The sequence below is a fragment of the Lepus europaeus genome, chromosome 3 (genome assembly GCF_033115175.1).
Source record: "Lepus europaeus isolate LE1 chromosome 3, mLepTim1.pri, whole genome shotgun sequence".
NCBI lineage: Eukaryota > Metazoa > Chordata > Mammalia > Lagomorpha > Leporidae > Lepus > Lepus europaeus.
Window position 1 is genome coordinate 132,096,571 of NC_084829.1, and position 18,502 is coordinate 132,115,072.

The following is an 18,502-nucleotide window of genomic DNA, read 5'->3' on the forward strand; positions in this document are numbered from 1 at the left end:
TCTGTTGCTTTGGATCCTATATTTAGATTTGGAACCTGACTTACAATTGTAAGAATATATTTTACTTTGTTTGCTTTAGTCCTAGTAATAGTCTGTATATAATCAGTATGACTCATGAGGTAAAGAATAGTTATAAACTTACAGAGGGGGGCCGGCTCTGTGGTGAAGCAGGTTAATGCCCTGGCCTGAAGCACTGGCATCCCATATGGGCACTGGTTCATGTCCTGGCTGCTCGTCTTCCAATTCAGCTCTCTGCTATGGCCTGGGAAAGCAGTAGAAGATGGCCCAAGTCCTTGGACCCCTGCATCCATGTGGGAGACCTGGAAGAAGCTCGTGGCTCCTGGCTTCAGATCAGCACAGCTCTGGCTGTTGCCATCTGGGGAGGGAACCAATGGATGGAAGACCTCTCTCTTTGCCTCTACATCTCTCTGTAACTTGGTTTTTTAAAAAAAATAAACTTCCAGAGGACAATCTTCCATGATTTTATTTAAGGCATGGGAAATGGGACAAGAGAATGCACGGAATAGGCAATGAATATCTGGCTTTCCTCAAGTTTATATTGTGTTGCACATACTTCTAGGCACATGGCCAATTGAAATACAATGGCTTGGTTTTCTAAGCCATTAATTTATGTATTGTGAGCTAACTCCAAAATCATGAAAAACTCTGTTTGTTAGTGTTTCTTCCGGGAGTATTCTTAGATGTTTTTAAAAGAAGAGACGGCATATTTATTTTAAATGTTTTTTTGATTATAAAATGATGTGTATTAATTACCCAAAACATGGAAAATCTAGAAAATCATTAAAAGAATATAAAGTTATCTTGACCTTATCATCATAAGATAAACTATTTGCTAAAACATTTATTCTTTTTAGAAAACATCTCTGGATTGTATTTAAGATTAGGGCACCTCTTCCTAGACAGCAGGAGATTTATAGTGTTCCAAAAATGTAATGAAGTCATCAGAGAAAAATTATACTTTGTGTGTGCAGAATCATAAGGTGACCTGATCAGCCTTTAACTATCATTATGAACTAATGAACATTAGTGTAGTCAACAGGCTAACGCACATCCTTCTTAGCCTTCTTGGAGCTCAGTTGCTTCATCTTTAGTAGAAGTCTCTCCTATTTGTGTCCTGGATCTTTTTGACAGGACCTTAGTGGTACTTGTTAACTTTCTTATTATTCAGTCTGAAAAGATGTCCTGGGGCTGGCTCTGCAGGATAGCAAGTGAAGCCGCTGTCTCATTCCGTGTAGACACCAGTTCAAGTCCTGGCTGCTCCACTTCGGACTCAGTTCCCTGCTGTGGCCTGGGAGAGCAGTGGATGATGGCCCAAGTCTTGGGCTCCTGCACCCACGTGGGAGACCAGAGGGGCTCCTAGCTCCTGGCTTTGGATTGGCCCAGCTCTGAAGACACATTCGTCTTTTTTCCCCTATAACTGCCTAATGAAAAGGCTTAGATGGAATGGTTACTCAAAACAATGGACATCCTTTGGCTCAGATTGCACTCTTGAAATCCAAATTTCCAATAAAGAAACTAGGGCTGGTGGAGAATGATTGATTCCAAGTCTGGATCAAGAAACATGAAGAAACAGAGATATTTAGGACATCTTTTCCTTTTTTTCCCCAAGATGTATCCATTTATTTGAAAGGCAGAATTACTGAGAGAAAGAGAGAGAGAGAGAGAAGGAGAGAGGGAGAGAGGGAGAAAGGGAGAGAGATCTTCCATCCACTAGTTCACTCCCCAAACGGCCGTAACGGCCTGAGCTGGGCCAGTCCAAAGCCATGAGCCAGGAGCTTCTTTCAGGTCAAGCATTTGGGGCATCTGCTGCTGCTTTTCCAGGCACATTAGCAGGGAGCTGGAATGGGAATAGAGCAGATAAGTCTTAAACCAGTGCCCATATAGGATACTGGTGTCACAGGTAGAGGCTTAACCTGGTATGCCAAAGTGGCAGTCCCCTGTGTCCTTTTTCTTTTCTGTACTTTTTTTTTAGGTTTATTTATTTATTTGAAAGTCAGAGTTAGAGAGAGAAGGAGAGGCAGAGAGAGAGAGAGAGAGATCTTCCATCTGCTGGTTCACTCCCTAATTGGCCACAACGGCTAGAACTGCACCGGTCTGAAGCTAGGAGCTAGGAACTTCCTCCAGGTCTCCCACGTGGGTGCAGGAACCCAGGGACTTGGACCATCTTCTATTGCTTTTCCAGGCCATAGCAGAGAGCTGGATCTGAAGTGGAGCAGCCGAGACTCAAACTGGCACCCATATGGGATGTTGACAGCTTTACCTGCTACTCCACAGTGCCAACTCCCTGTGTCCTTTTTCTCGAAAAGCCAATTTTGAGGATAAAAGTTCTTTGGCCCATATTATCTTTTCCTTAAATATGTTATTGCATTATTTTCTGTTATTGTTGTAAAAAATCCAATGATGAACTATTTTCCTTTTGCTAATGATTTCCTTTTGTTCATGTTCTTTATGCCTTTTTCTTTTCTTTAAATTCCATCAGTTTTACTAGATTGTCTTATTGTTGGTTGATTTTTGTTATGAACATGGAATGCTCTTTCAATAAGTCTTTAAAATAATTTTTATGTAAGTAAAGTTTATTAAATAATAATTTTTTCCTCAATAATTCATAGTACTTATATATTAGTTTTTTGTGATTGTCTACAGTATTATCACTTTTTCTTTAAACATATTTATTTCTTCTTTTAAAATGTTTTCCCCTTATCTGTTGTGGTTATTCATTCTTGTGCTCCTTCTGGTTTTATATATTTCCTTTATATCTAACTTCTTATAGTTTGTCACCATATTTCTGAATTTTGCTAATTCTGATATATGTTACTGTTTTATGTCATTATTTGTTTTTTTATTGTCATATATACCTAATATAACTTTTTTGAATGCTCTTTGGGAGAGCGTTCATTTTTTTATGTTCTGTGAACATGTATTTCATGAATGTTTTTATTACCTGTGGCGATGCTATTGTGCCCTTTCTTTTTTTTTTTTTAAATTCAGAGAGCCACTTTTGTGAGATTTGGCTTTGATAATTTCATTTAACTTCAATGACATTCATTTTCCTGAACTTTGTTCTGGTGGGAGGCTTGATTTACATAGGATTTCTAAATTTCTTCTCTTCCTGCAATATTAAAACATGGCCATTTATTTCCTTAGATTTGAATCTCTGTTTGCTTCATTTGTGTATGGATGCTCTCTTTCAATGTCTCCATTATCCCTGATCTATTCAATTTTTATTCCACTCCCAAGTATGCAGGGGGGGGTCCTGTCTTGGAAAATAGCCCTGGTTTCTAAGTTTGGTTGAAGTGGCCAACAGCCTTGCCAGTTCCAGCTGCTGTTCTCAAAGTGGCCTCCTCTCTCACTAGCCAGCACTTGCTGGCTGCTTTGGAGCTCCCCTATTTTCAAGAGCCTTGGAGGATATCCGGACTCACTCTGCTTTTTCCCGCACACATGCAGACATAGTGTGGGCCTTATGGTGCTCAAAGATTTGCCCTCATGCATACTTGGGGAAGGGGGTCAGCGGGTTTCCTGATTTTGTTTCAAATATTGCTCTTTGGGTTATGATTTGCAATGTAATTACTCTATTTTTCTAAGGGGACTTAGAAATCTGAAATCTGTGCTTCTACTACTATTTCCTTCTAGAATGCTCCAGTTCCTTTCAGAACAATCAGGCTCATTTACCATGGTCTTTCATCTTTGCAGCTTGAAGTCAATTGACAGAAAGTAATTGGAGCTAGCAATGTGTTCTGTGTGTGTGTGTGCGCGTGTGTATGTGTGTGTGTGCTTGTGCTTGTGTATCTGTTTGGGTTGGGGAGGTTGCTACTATTGACAGCGTTGCTATACACATAGTTAGGTATATCCTAAAACTTGATGTTTTGACCAGAAATACAGTTCACATTTTGAATAAGGAAGTTTTCCCTTTGGTTTGCGGCATGGGCACTGTTTGTAGAACTAGTCGTTATTTTTCAGGTGTATTTTTGTCTCTCAGAATGACACTGGCACTACAACATTGCCAATTACCCTGGGACACGCTGATCTGTCTGCAACTGTTTTTTTTCCCTTGGACTTCAGTTACTCTCCTCACCTGAAAAAAGCAGAGGCTCCTAGTTGCCATTTGATTGTTTCTTTTGTTGGTCATTCACTTTGGTTCACTTTTCTTTTAGAAGCCTGCATATATTAAATATAATTTCTATAACAGGACTATTGAACAACTTCATTTGATCACTTAGAAGCCACTTGGTAAGCAGGATCCACTGATCTGGAGACTACTACTTATCATTGCTTATCATGGCAACTGAACACAAAACTATAGAAGGAAGACTTACTAAATGTCCCATTTATTATAGATTTCATTTTGTACTTTTCGGATTTAGCAGGAAGATACCAAACTTCAGAAGCAGACCTACAGTACAGCCTACAAATTAAAAAATATTCACACATTTTCCATGTGCAAAGTTCATAGACTAGTTTATGATGTGAAGGGTTGGAAATATTAACCTACAGTGGTCAGAGAGGCACTAAATGTAGAAGGTACCCTTGTAGATGATGGAGATAGAAGTCATCTAGAGTGCAGAAAACTGTGTACGTACTCCATGTGATGTGTATGCCTTTAAGTCTATGATGCGTAGTTAGTGTGAAGTATGTTTATCAATCCTATTGATTCATCAATTTAAAAAAGATTGGGAATTATCTTAACATAAATGAATCAAGTCCTCTATAGAAAAAATATATACTTTATTTTCAACTAAAAAGGTGCAAACATGTAACTTTTGGTCACACTCTCCAACAAATAAACTGTCCAGAAACAGTCATAGTCAAAGTAGAAACAAATGCTTCCAGGTGGAAAGACTGATCAGCTACAACATAGAGCCACTCATTTTTAAATAAAGGCCATTTGTGCATGAAGTGAGGCTACCACATTTCCTACATAGAAATCAGACTTCCAAGGACATCACTGCCTCACCTTCAGCAAATTGTCTGTTTGGATGGACTGTTACTCTGAACAGAATTTCCACGAGTATCCATTTCATGCTTTGAGTTATCAGACAAGCTTTACGGTCTACTTATGGTGTTCAGAAATTGAGGCTAACATTTGAAATATCAAAGCATTAAAAACAAAACAAAAAAGGCACAAACAATTTTAAATTAACTTAGATAACTGTACAAATATATATATATATACACACACGCACACACAATATTTACAATATCAATAAAAAATTCTGGCTTGTTACAGGCAAATTAAGTTGCCACAAGCTGTCCAGTCTAATAGACAGAATTCTGATTCCTCAACACTCTTTTGAATCAGAATGTCAGAGCTGAATCTGCTGTTCCAACTTAAAGAACAACTTGACTCAGCCTCATAATGGCTGCAGAACGCACATCCTAGCTGTCGCTGGAGCTCAAGGCAGGTCAGCGAGCATGCTAAATATTTCCATCTCTAATCACACTCCAAATAGCAGGTATATTACTACTTCCAGAGGTCATCTGATGGTCCTAGCTGTTCTATTGGTGCCTTCCTGTGCTCCTAAAGCCATACCTTTGTACACATTCTGGCGCTGTGCGCTAATTTAGTCTCACTGTCAAGTCTAAGCTTTCTTCAAACCAGTGTCTGGGGTTGATAAGAGTATTTGTCTGACATGGCACAACGTTTTGAATTTGGTAGGAATTGTTTCCCCCCCAGTTAGAAAAACATATTTAAATAGCTTGTGCTACTGAAATCATTTTTTACATAAAAATGAGATGTGAGTCAGTTCAAGTTACAGCCTGATGAATGAGTTCATGTCTCTCACTCTCTGGCTTTATGCCATGTCTCCATACATCTTCCTGTAGTACAGTGACTCAAAGATGTCATTGTCCCCAGGACAGTTGTAATGGCAGGCACAGGTCTTGATGAACATCATGCTCTTCTTCATGACCTCGCCGTCAGGACATTTGAACTCCACCGGCAGCGTGGTGGTTCGGTGCGGGGTGCAGCATCGGCCATCGGTGCATACGCCGCAGAACTTAGCCCGGTACGTCTTCACGCTGGTGCAGCCAGAGAGCTCAAACTTGACCGGCTTGGAGATTTTGGGGGTACGGATGCACTTCTTGCCCTTCTAAGGAAAACAAGGGGAGAAGAGAAAAGTCAATGGCGCCACTAGGAAGTGGCATTCTTCTACTCTGAGTTCTGGTCTGTTGTATTTTGAAAAGAGAAAGCTTGTGAAGTTTGAGACTCGGGTGCCAGTTTTCCAAAAATAGCCACGGCCTCTCTTGGAATGCCTTGAATTAACTAACACCATGGAGGGTTTTGTAGCGGAAAATGTGTGGCTCCTATTACACAATCTCTCATTCCAGCCAAACAGCTCCATGGTTAGAAATTTTTGGAGATAACGTTCCTATTGCAACAAGGACGGTGAGAGGAGACCTAACTTTGGTGCTACCCACTGTCATCGTCCCACGAACACGAGTTAACAGGAAGCGGACAGGTACCTTAATGTTCTCTTCCAGGTCAGCTTCGCAAGGCCTGACCATGCAGAGGCGGCTCTGCTTCTCCAGCCGACAGAAGGCGTTGTCATTGGTAACCCGGGTGGAGATGCCCATCCCACAGGTCTTGGAACAGGCGCTCCACTCTGTGGTCTGGACCAGGCAGTTGGCTCGCATCATGGTTGGGTCTGGGCCAAATGTGTCTTCCAGTCGGTAGGCTGTGAGGACAGAGCACACAAACACAAGGTGAAACGCCAGCAGAAGACATTTCCCCGGCACTTGGCATCCTCAGGACTCAGCCTCCCGGGGGGCCGGGGGTAGGGGTGGGGGTGAGGCATCCCACTGACTTAGACGAAGACTCAACTCACCGGCCAGGGCAGGGCCAACCACGGTGTGGTCCTTGGGCTCGTCACACACCCACTCCTCGCAGCATTTCCCGGGCAGCTTGACCCTCCGCGGGAAGGGGCAGTCCGGGCTGGGCAGGCGGACGTCCATGCTGCACAGGGGCACACAGCCCACCGCGCCATCCAGGCAAGTGCACTGGTATTTGCAGCTGCTCTGGAAAGACTCTCCGCTCCGGTACACCGTGCCACCGAAGACGCAGGGAGCTCCATCTTTGGCTGAAGGAGAGGAAGGAAAGCAGGGAGGGGGTGATGCAGAGGTCAGGCACCCGTCCGTTCCCAGACTTGTTAACTATAAGCGCGCAGCTGGGATGCAAGTTAGGATCCGGCTGCAGGGGGCGGGCTGCAAGCAGCTGCAGAAAGGGGCTCCAGTCTAGGGGTTTCTAGGTCCAGCGGGCGGGCGAGCGGGTGGGCTTTTGAGGGAGGACCGGACACCGGCGCGGGGGTCTTACCGGTGCACACGCCGATCTTGCGGTTGGCCGGCGAGCCGAAGTCACAGAAGAGTCCCTTGTGCGGGTCGCAGGGGTCGCGCTCCGTGCACAGCTCGCCCAGCTGCTTGGCGCAGACGCGGCAGCAGCCGCAGCCGTCCAGCACGAGGCTCACGCCCGCCGGGCAGCGCGGCGCCGGCGCGGCCGCGCACTGGCACTGCCCGCCGCAGTCCTGGCCGGCGGCCGGCTGCAGGGAGGAAGGGGCGGTCAGCCTGCGCTCGGCTCGCTCGGCGCGCACGCCCCCGGCGTCGCCCGGCCCCGAGTCCCTCCCCGGCAGGCGCAGGCTCCCCGAGCTTACCCGGCTGCAGAGGGCGAGGAGGAGCACGAAGGCGAAGCGGAGAGGGCCCACGGCGGCGGCCATGGTCTGGGCGCTGTGGACGGAGCGGGCGGCGGCGCGGAGGGCGCGGCGGCGAAGTGGGCGCGGTGCGCTGGGCCGGAGCCGGGACGCAGGCTGTGGCCGGAGGTGGGTGCCTGGACGTGTCGGGCAGTGGGCTCGGGGGCTGTCGGCCGGGGCGGCTGCCGTCGGGCTGGAGGCGGTCGGTCGCCTGCGGTTGGAGTTGCACTGGCTGCCTCCTCTCAGCGGGGAAGAGTTGTTGTGTGAGGCTGGGGCGGGCGGCCCGAGGCTTTTATACGCTCCGAGCGGCCCCGGCTCGCCAATGAGCTGAATGGAGTCCTACACAAACAGGGACATTCCTCGCATTCCTCCCCACCTTCCTGCCTCATCAACTCACACCGGATTGATCCTGACCCCTTGACACTCCGCATTCCTCCGTCTGAAAAAGCTGGCACACTCCGACTCGCCAGGAAAAAAAAAAAAGGCGCAGTATTTCCAGCACCAAATAGGATTTTTTTTTCCCCTCTAGCCTCTTCGCACCACTCCTGATTTATATCACTGAAAACACATCGGCAGTTATTCGGTTTTAGACCAGTTCTGTTTCTAAGAGCTTTGCCTCGTGCTCTCCGCTGACATAAATCCTTTTTGAGGAGCGAGATAGGTAGCTGAAGAGGCAAACGGCAGGGAGTCCTCCCAAAATGCGAAAGGGTTTCCTTTTTACGATTTTTTCTGCAAGAGTTTTCGCTTTAGAAGCTATAGGCCCTTCAAACTCTCCAGAGAGCAGAAAGCCAGGACCTGGCTTTGAACCATTTGAAATCCCCCAGATGTCTACCTGCACAACCCTGAATTTCATCTCCAAAGTGTGGGAATTCCATCCTTTGTCATTGGAGTTGACAGTTTGGTCGCCCAGGGGCAGACAAGAAAGGGAACAAAGGGGGAGTGGGGGTGGGTGGGGGCTCTGTGTACGGATGCGGTGTCCTGGGGGAGATTTCTAGCACTTTTGCTGTGCTTTCTCTTAATACTTGTAGGAGTTGCATTGTTAGGGGTGTGGGGAGGGGAAGGGGATGAATGGACATCAGTGTTTCCAGAAAAATGTGTCTATTGTTACCTCCCAGCAAATGATGATGTGTTGGGAAGTCGCAGGCTCTGGGTGTCCGCAATGGGAACACAGCAATGGGAAGAGTGGAACCGACAGCAGGCGGCCCGCACGAAGCTTGGGTTTCATTGGGGGTATTTTAAACACTGCTGTTCTGGGGTCTTGGAGAAGTGATTTTTCTTGCACTGAAACTTGTAATCTTTAACTGTGCATTAGACTTGAGGTAAAAAAGTCGGTTATGTAACAACAACAGTGCACCCCGTCGAGGGTCTGTGAATAATTATATTTTTAGTGACTCCTTACATATCTATGAACAGAACTTGTGACTTCTGGTTACCAAGGAACAGGTAAGCTAATGGGTAAGGTTGGAGCCAGGAAAGAATAGGTTTTATCCCCCCTGCTTATATACAGATGTCAAATATGACCCGTAAACTAAAGCATATCTCCAATTTCAAATTGCTATTTAGCTTCCCCAGTGGTCCAGTTAATTCAGTGTGCTTCCATCTAGAATCTGTGATGTTTAGTGGTTGTTTGCTAGTATCTCCAGTTACCATTTTATATAAAGACAGTGACCCTAGGGCCAGGCCATTTTTGTCTTCCCTAATGCCACATGGTATGACACTGGTGTTACCAAGGAGTACATTCCTCTCAGTTGTTGATTCTTCAGGATACAGGTTTAAGTATGCCTGTCTTTGATGGCACCAACTTTAGCAACAATGCATAATAAATTTATAACTTGAACAAAGCCTGTTTAAACTGGGCAAGGTTTTCAAGTTTGAATTCATGGATTAAAAAATAGCCAAGAAAAAAAAAATAACCACTCCAGCTTCAGTGTGGACCACATCATCTGTGCACAATTACCGCCTTAAGCAGCCACATGTTGTACAGTGTAGTTGCATGTCAACAGTGTGAATGACTGGCCAAGGGGGGCCTGTGGAGCTCTGGAAGAATTTTCATCATTGTTATTTAATGTTCTTTCCAAGCATTCCTCAAAGAGAGAAGGCTTGAGAGCTCCTATTTAAAGAAGGAACATTCCAAATTATGTTAATAACCACGTGTGTATTAAAGGCAACTTGGCCCCCAACTGTTTCTTCCCTTGTGGATGATTTTAAAAGTCCAAAATATGTGGGAAGCCACAGTGAAATCTTTCAAGACCTAAACCTCCAATTATTTCTACCACTAATGGTTGGAAAGGTGGGGATTGGATGGGGCAGTGTAGGGATCTGAAGCTTGAGTCTCACCTAGGGTGGGATGTGGGCTCCTTGGCAGTTTTTCATGGCTTGCAGCTTGAGATAGGTGGGAGAATGGATGGGGATTTTTTTTTTAATCCTCAGCCGTGTATGAATGTTGCCACTACCAGCTTCATGCATGCAGGGGGAGACTTTCATTCATGGAAGGAATAAACTGCTGAACTGAGTGACCAGGGTTGTGTTCTTAGAACTGCCATTCACAAAACTCAAGCAAGTCAAAATAGGAGCCATATTATTCCCAAGCTTGCATTTATCAGATGAAGGGGAGAATTTTCTAATTTCATAATGATCAATGAGGGTTGAGTAGATTGACTTCTCAAGGAATTGGTCCTTTATATTTTGGGTCTTTCTTGATTTTCTCTATATACATAGTAGGTGTATTAGCATTCTGCTCTGTTGGTAAGAATTTCAAGACATATTATAAAGAGTTTAGTTTTACTATAAAATTCACACGGTCCCTCAAAGTCTCAAAAACAAGTTCCTGGTTAGTTTCAAGTGAGATATTTTAATATTGACTAAGAGAAAATAAGCATCTTGAAATATATTAAACATGTGAAATCCCACTAAGAATATGTTGTGCGTTATGTTAGGTTGAGACTTTATGATCACAACTGTTTTGAAAGGGTTAAAATAGAAGATTATTAGGAGAGTGACACAGAGACAGAGATAGAGCCCCTCCACCTCTACAGAGAAAGAGAGAAAGAATGAATATAAGAAATGATATCCAAGACATTCATAGACTCAAAAGTATGTTTTTATTGTGATACAGACTATCAAGTGCCAGGAAATTCAAAGGGAAATGCTTACACTCTGTCCTTAATTCATGCCATGGAATCTGAATTCTTGTACTATTATAAATGACTCAGCAAATGTTTGCGTGGGCCTGGGTGGTAAAGTGGAAATAGTGGCTTCTAACTTTGTCCAATTCTGACTTATCCCAACTCTTTTGATTGACAGCAGGTCAGAATTGGGAGAAAAAGGCCTTTGAATGTGTGTGCAGAATGGTAAGATGCACTAATTTTGACTTGTAAGCAAGTGTTGAACTAGCAGATGCTTTTTAGAGGCATCCCAAGCCACCCCCCAAAATGAGGAATTCACTAAGTTGGCTACTGAGTCCTGTTTACCAAGCTAAATACGGTATGTGTGTGTCTACTCAGGCATCATTTTTACAGGTCGTTTGGTTAAGTCTTGTAAGATGTCAACTGTGGGCGCTCTGCATTCCTTTCCTTCTGTTTTTTTGTTGTTTTATCCCCCCTAAAAAAAGATGACTTGATCAGGTATCAGACATTGAGGAAAACTGGCAGGCTTACAGGAAAGTGGCCAGACTTGGAGTGTTTGTGTACTTAAAGAAGGAATCTTGCACATTTTCAACTTTCAGTTGTAGACATTTTCTTATAAGAGCAAGTAGGAGTCAGGGCCAGCCCTCAAAGCGGAAATCAAAGCTCCCAGGGAAACATACCGGAGGAATGTGACTCAGAGCCAAGAGCCATACGCAATGCATGCACAGAGCTGTCAGACTTATAGGAAATTTGGCCGTATATGGGCATCTGGACAGTGAGCGATTTGTCCCTTCGGTGGATCGGCAGTGGGCTTCTAATGTTTCTGATGTGCCTCAAATTCAATCATGTAAATGAATTACACCAAAAAAAAAAAAAAAAAGTGGTATGCCAGAGGCTTTTGAAGATAGTAATAAATATTCTAAAATCTGCAGGGTCCTTGGCTTGGTTTTCATGACCTTCTGTTTGCTTGAGATGAAGGTTAAGGAGAGGGCATACTTGCTGGGAGTTCAGAGCAGGGAAAGAAGTGCGGATGTTTACTATCCAAATTACATTCATTACCTTCATGCTTTTTCCTCCTTATGATTAATTTTCTGGCTTTCTTAGGATATTTCTGATGCAAAGATATTTGTCAGGAGGCAGTCAAGTTCATTGTGGTTTATGGTTTATGTTTGCCTGTTCCTTTCCTTGCTTGCAGATGAATTTGGTGCTGGAGGAGTGAGATAGGAAAAACAAATTTAATTAGATATTTTCTTTACTTTATCATTTTTCACTCACATTGTTAATTTAATTAGAGTGAATATATATATATATATATATATATATATATATATATAAATTTCATGTAGAATTCTCTGTGTTCTCTAGCTGACCTTTACTGATTTTAATTGGGGCCTGAGGACATGGGTGTTGCTAGTGCTGGATATGATGGGTTCTACCACTTTCTCTAGAAATTCACACTCACTATAAGTTAGTAACCAGGAGTATTTACCACACTTTGTTTTACCAAACTGAATGTGAGATCCCTTGATAATACTTAAGGTGATAGTTAAGGGACTGGGAATAAAAGGACTTGCAGGTAACTGTTCTTTAAAATGTGTGATTTGGAGTGATCTATTCAAGAAGATGGAGGGAGGACTGAGACCAGCTCACCTGTTTTGAAAAATGGGAGTAAATGAATGGACAAATATATTAAAAGAACTGATGTAAAATACCAAGGTCCTTCAACAAGGTCCTGGAAAAAGGGGATTAAAAGATTAGTATATTTTGTTGCAAAAATTTTTTTGAAATCTCTTTATACTAAGAGATCTGTACTCTCCTATCCTTGAATGTGTCCTCAGGGAGTCTGCATAGGGTGGGGGGCTGGGATAGACTAAGCTAGAACCCATCTCATCCTTGGAAAGGTGCCTGTCTAGCCAAGAGACCTGAGGCCACCTTTTACAATGCCAGGACTATCCTGGCACACTTTTTGAAAACCATTAGAAAGAACCTGGGAAGACAGGCTGGAAAACTGAAGACTGAGTTCCAAACCTGCTAGGTGAGCTCAAGGACAGCCCTTACTCCTCTGAGCTTACAATGTCCACCTGTTCACAGTTGTAGGGCAGCTCAGGGAGACCCTTTTAATGAAAGCACTTCTGTAGAAAACATCAGGGTTTTAAGATCACTCTCTTCTTCCACTCTTCTGTGGCTCTTCCTTACCCTTAAGACTAAGTCCAACTCTGAGTGGCTCTCGGCAGCCCATCGCAGTCTGACTTTGTAACACCATTGTAACACCGTTAACACTTTACCGGGATTTTAATGTGTGTCTTGCAACAAGATGAGAGAGAATCCAATTCCACTTCTTCATTTTTCTTGGTAGATACTCAGAATTGATAGAGACTAGTGAACCTTTGTTTTATGCCTCTTGCATGTCATCCATATGATAAGAATATGATAGTGCATTTCTGCTTTAATCATAGCTTTCAGGACACGTGAAAGAAACCCTATCTGGGTTATTTTTGTCACCACATGACATCTATAGCTTTCATTTCCACTATATCGTTTTCATTTACTTTTTGAGAAGGATAGAATTAGAAAGTTTCAAATAGTTTTTTATTCAATGAGAAATGTGTGGGCTTCACTAACAAGAATATGGAGTATACATGAGAAAGAAACAACTAAACTGCACGATATTTTCTCTAGATATACTTCTCAGGAATCAAGGTAGTGGTCTTTAGCTTAAAATGCCAAAGACCTTTATACTGTACATACATTGCTTTGGCAGTTTTGTTTCATGCATTTTTTTTTAATGTGAATTTTGCTACCATGAGGGGGACAAGTGAGTTTTCAGATCAAAAGCAAACTGGCAGCCAGTATGTTTCAGAGTGCTGAAAACTAAGTTCACATTGTCTAAAGAGTTTCTAAACCATTTTCCTATGCACGAATTTTTATATAACTATGCTTATGGAAATTGTGTTTTGAAATTTGAATGCGTGGATAAAGCTTTTTTGAGTAATGTACCTTATATGTGAAGAAAGTCATTTTCTGTTTATACTCTTGACACCATCAGAGCTGAATTCAAAGTAAACTAATGCATTGTGTAATTTGGCATTGGAATGTACAGTGCCAATTTTGTCTGATTAGACAGGAAGGCTTCTTAGTGCTCTGAGCACATGGAACAGAAACATGGTTTTGACTGTATCACCTTCTGTTTATGTAGAAACCTTTAATTTATGAACTCCTTTGACATGCACTATTTTTTTTTTTTTTAGGTTTTATAACATGAGATACTACCCTCCCCATCTTGAAGGTCATGAAATTGAGGTGCAAGAATGCTACTTATAACACGGGCTTGGCCACAGGTGCAGCAGGAATGCGTGAATCAGTTCTTTGTAAGTGAACTATCTTGCTTTTTCTTCCAAACTTCACTGCTGCTTTTCTTTATATTCTGTACACAGTGTTCAGAGACCACTGTGCATCCTCAAAGCAGTTATCACAACTATTTGTAAAGTCTTTAGAAATTTTTAAAATAATTAAAACTTTTATTATTTGAAAGGCAGAGAGATAAAGGGAGGGAAGAGGGAGAGGGATGGGAAAGAGAGAGAAGAGAGAGAGAGAGATCTTCATCTGCTGGTTCACTCCCCAAATGCAGGCAACAGAGTGGGCTGGGCCAGGCCAAAGCCAGAAGGTGATCTCTTCTGTGCCATGCTGGGACTCAACTAAGTGAGCTATCACCTGCTGCCTCCCGGTGTTCACATTACCAGGAAGCTTGATTGTGAAGCAGAGCTAGAAATCGAACCCAGGCACTTTGATTTGGGGTACTGGCTTCCCAAATAGCAGCTGAACTGCTGCACTAAATATCCCCTTCTTAAACTCCTCAAGAACATACCCCCAGAAGGCATATGGAATGCCTGTGGGCTGATTGAGAGTCAATATTATGCTGTGATCTGAGAGAAGCATGAAATAGAAGGATAATGTTTACTGATCTGTATTAGGAAAGAGACATGGGTGTAGACAGATTTTTTTTTTCTTAGCAATTAAAATTTTTACAATTTTTTGCTGCAGACAGATGTGTTGTTCCTTACCCACAGATGAACTGATGTTGCTATAAAAGGAAAAGTGAATCAAGATGACGGCTGTGTTTGGGAGGCTTCCTATCAGGGCGTGCTCTGGGGTGACATCAGCTTCAGCCCACACTGACAGGCTTCAGTCTGACGCTGTGCAGTCTTGTTTAGGTTGAGACTGGGACCAACCACAGACATCGTCAAAGTCTTCTTGAATAATTGCATCATTCACTGATAAGCTTCACCTATGAGTAAATATTGTGAGAGAGTCTGCTCAAGACATCAGCACTGAAGCAATATCTACACTACGTGTAGGTTCCCTTAGTAAGGGAACCTTACTACGTGAGGATCCCTTAGTAAACATGTCCTAGCCTGTCACCAGCATAGTGTTTGTTTAATGAACTGACAGTGCAGTGGCTATATGGTGTATTTCCGGCTTGTAGCTTTCACCTTGTCATCAGCCATGGAATGACTTGATGTGAATCATCCTTAGTTTCAGGTTGTTGAAGGAATGTGATCTATATCATAAGTATGCATGGAATAGCCTGACAGTGTTGTCTAGGAATGGCAGGTTCTGAGGGAATTCCCTTACGGACCAGTGTAAGTGTGGGGAAGTTAACAGCTATAGGATGAAGTTTCACATAACTGTAGACTTACCAGTGCCTGGGCGTATTTCACCATTATGCAGGTGCATTTTGTCCAAGGGAATCTTTGGTGGTGTTCCCTACATTTTTGATGGCTCTATACTCCCTTTTCTTGATTGTGCTTGGCCCTGTGATTTACATATACGGCTGATTGCTGAGGCTCCAGCTGCTCCCTTTCAGCTCAGCAATCGGAATTCCGGTCCAGCTTCAGACAGACTTTGAACCAATCTTATTTTGCAGTGGGGCTGGGCACTGCCATGACCCAGTGTATCCTGTTGGCTTTCCAGCCATGTCCCTCCCTCACCAGTCAAGCAGGGTTTTCCTGGCCAGCTTCTGAAGTAGCTGCCAGAGCAGGGAGGGACCCACAGCAGGGGCCTCTCAGATGTTCTTGTTTTACTCCCCCAGGCCTGGCCTTCATCTAAAGAGGACTCAAGATCTCTGAACTCTAATATTCCTCATCAGCACCTCCAACTTTCCAAGAAGGGAAAACAACCTTACGTTGAGCAGAAATGGCCATCTGGAAGCCATTGTGTCTATAGTAAGTGCCAAGGAGAAGAGGAATTCTTAGACTGCATGTGAGGACAGGGGACCACAAGGCTGCAGCACTGCCCCAAGTGCATTGACAGGCACATCACCTGGTGGCCTTCAGAGAAGCGTTGCTGGGGTCGTTTTTGCTTGAGGTTCCTCATTTTTCCTGACTGGGTGGTGGTAGGGAAACATGACTGTTGGAGCAGCCCAACTAGCTAAACAAGCTAGGCGCAGAAAAGCAGAGGGGAGGGAGAGACACCCATCGCTGCGTTTTAAAACAACTTGGATGTCTACATTTCATCAATGAGCCTGATATACTTAACTAAGCAAACTTTTTAGCAATATTGGTTTGACATTCCAGGGTGAAATTTTTTAACTTAAAATAAGTTAATTCTATGGTTTAGAGAATTTCATAAAATTAGCTATTACTTTGGATTTATTGAGGCCAAACTTTTATCTTGAATTCTAATGTCCTATTGATATATATAATGATAAATTTATCTGAATATAGAATTTTCTGGACTTCATATTTCTCTTTCTCACTATTTAAAAAAGACCTTTTCCCTCTGTTTCACCACTTAGCTGTGTTATTAAATGCATGGCATTGAGCCAAGTAAACTACTTAGTCTCACTAAACTTCCATTGGTTTTTCTTAACCTGAAGATAATAATGGCACCCAAGTTGGTAATATGGTCATAAAATTGATGTGGCAGTTTTCAAGGATTAAATACCAAGAATCTGGTCAAGAACTTAGAGCAGTATTTGTCACAAAGTAAGCACTCAGTAACTCTTTGTTAAGTAAAGTAAAACTTACTTTATGGTTTACCTTTAAATATTTCCAGATACTAAATTTCTACCTTGGCACATTTGCCCTTAGCCCCAAAGGCTTTCCAAGTCATATGTTATGCAGATTACACTGAAAGAAAAGAGTATTGTGGCTGTTCATTTGGACAGCCTTTTTCTAGCGAGATACATACCATTGTTTAACTTGTGAGTGATTTATTTATGAATTGTGAGTCTATCTTTAGGATACTGTATTTCTGTTTTTTTTTTTTTTTGTCATTAGATTGCCACAGGGGGGAGTAAAAGTTCTTGAAAGAGAATACAGTTTAAAGAATTTGGTATCAATTATTATTAAAGGTATCCATATCTAAAGTATCGAAACACACTATATTAATATTCACAAAAATAGAACTAGTTATATAAAAATAAAAACTAGGATACTGTTCAACCTTGGATTAATAGTTTTTGTGATAGTTGCAAAAGCAGTGTCTGGAAAGCATCTGTGTGTGACATGGACATGTGAGTGTATGTTTGTGTATCTGGCATGTGCACACAGGCAGTGTTGACACTGTAGGAGAAGGGAAACATCTAAGTTCCCAGTTTTAGCCATTAAAGTCCTAAAGTGTGTGTGTGTGTGTGCATGTGTGTGTCTGTCTGTCTGTGTATGTGTGTGTGTGTGTGTGAGAGAGAGAGAGAGAGAGAGAGAGAGAATGCTTGTCTTTAGCTGTATAAGCCACACCCTAATTTTATAATACTACTAATGGAAATTGTAGCTATTTGTTCTCCCTCTGTGAAGAAAGTGAGACACAACACAAACCCTGAGTAAACCACCTGGAGGATCTTAGAAGTTGACTAATTTGACTGTGATACCAGCGGGAGCTTCTCTAAGGGTATGGGATCATCTCTGTAGATGGTTGACTACCTCTGACTCTGCATCTCCCTCAGAAGTCCTCCTTCAGGACCTCCTGGTCTGTCTCAGTTGACACACTCTTCCTGCCTGCCCAATTTGGCACTTTGTGACCTGGCTCAGATTCTTCCATGGCACCTGTGATTGTGAATTTTCTGTGTCGACTTGACTGGGCCATGACATAGGCAGATCTGGGTCTGTGAGAGTGTTTCTGGAAAGAGATTAGCATTTGAAATAATGGGCTGAATAAAACCCAATGCTCTGTCCAGTGTGGGTAGGCATCATCCAATCCACTGATGGCCTGAATACAACAAGTAGGTAGAGAAAGGCTGGATTGGCCCTCTCTCTTCCTGGCTGTTTGAGTTGGGACCTGGGTCTTCTCCTGTTCTCTGAACTGTGGCTTCTAAACCTTCAGACTGAGATCTACCATTAGGTCTTCAGCTCTTAGGCCTTCAAGCTGTGCATTGCTTCTCCTGGGTCTTCAGCTTGTAGGTGGCAGATTATTATCAGTCTCTGCCACATCACCTGTTATCCCAATGCCTACACAGATGGCTGTGCAATCTCATTTCTAGGTTACTACTGCTAAGCCTTTGGAAGTTGAGCTAAACCTTGCCATTACATAGAGGGGCTCCATCCTTTTTGGTCCTCATTCATCCATATGCTCCTGCTGTCTCTCTCTCATTTATCCCCCCACCTTTTTTTCTGTTTTAAAGATTTTATTTATTTATTTATTTGAAAGTCACAGAGTTACAGAGAGAGGAGAGGCAGAGAGAGAGAG

At 42.9% G+C, this 18,502-nt stretch overlaps 1 protein-coding gene across 1 annotated transcript; it reads right to left on the reverse strand.

The window, feature by feature from the left end:
- Positions 1 to 4,724: 4,724 nt before the first annotated feature.
- On the reverse strand, positions 4,725 to 8,004 carry CCN2 (cellular communication network factor 2). Its single transcript, XM_062186770.1, has 5 exons — positions 7,662 to 8,004; positions 7,328 to 7,550; positions 6,843 to 7,094; positions 6,481 to 6,692; positions 4,725 to 6,107 (listed from the first exon to the last, which is right to left on the reverse strand). The coding sequence occupies exons 1-5, from the start codon at positions 7,722 to 7,724 to the stop codon at positions 5,811 to 5,813; spliced, it is 1,047 nt and encodes a 348-aa protein (XP_062042754.1). The 5' UTR covers positions 7,725 to 8,004; the 3' UTR covers positions 4,725 to 5,810.
- Positions 8,005 to 18,502: the final 10,498 nt, after the last annotated feature.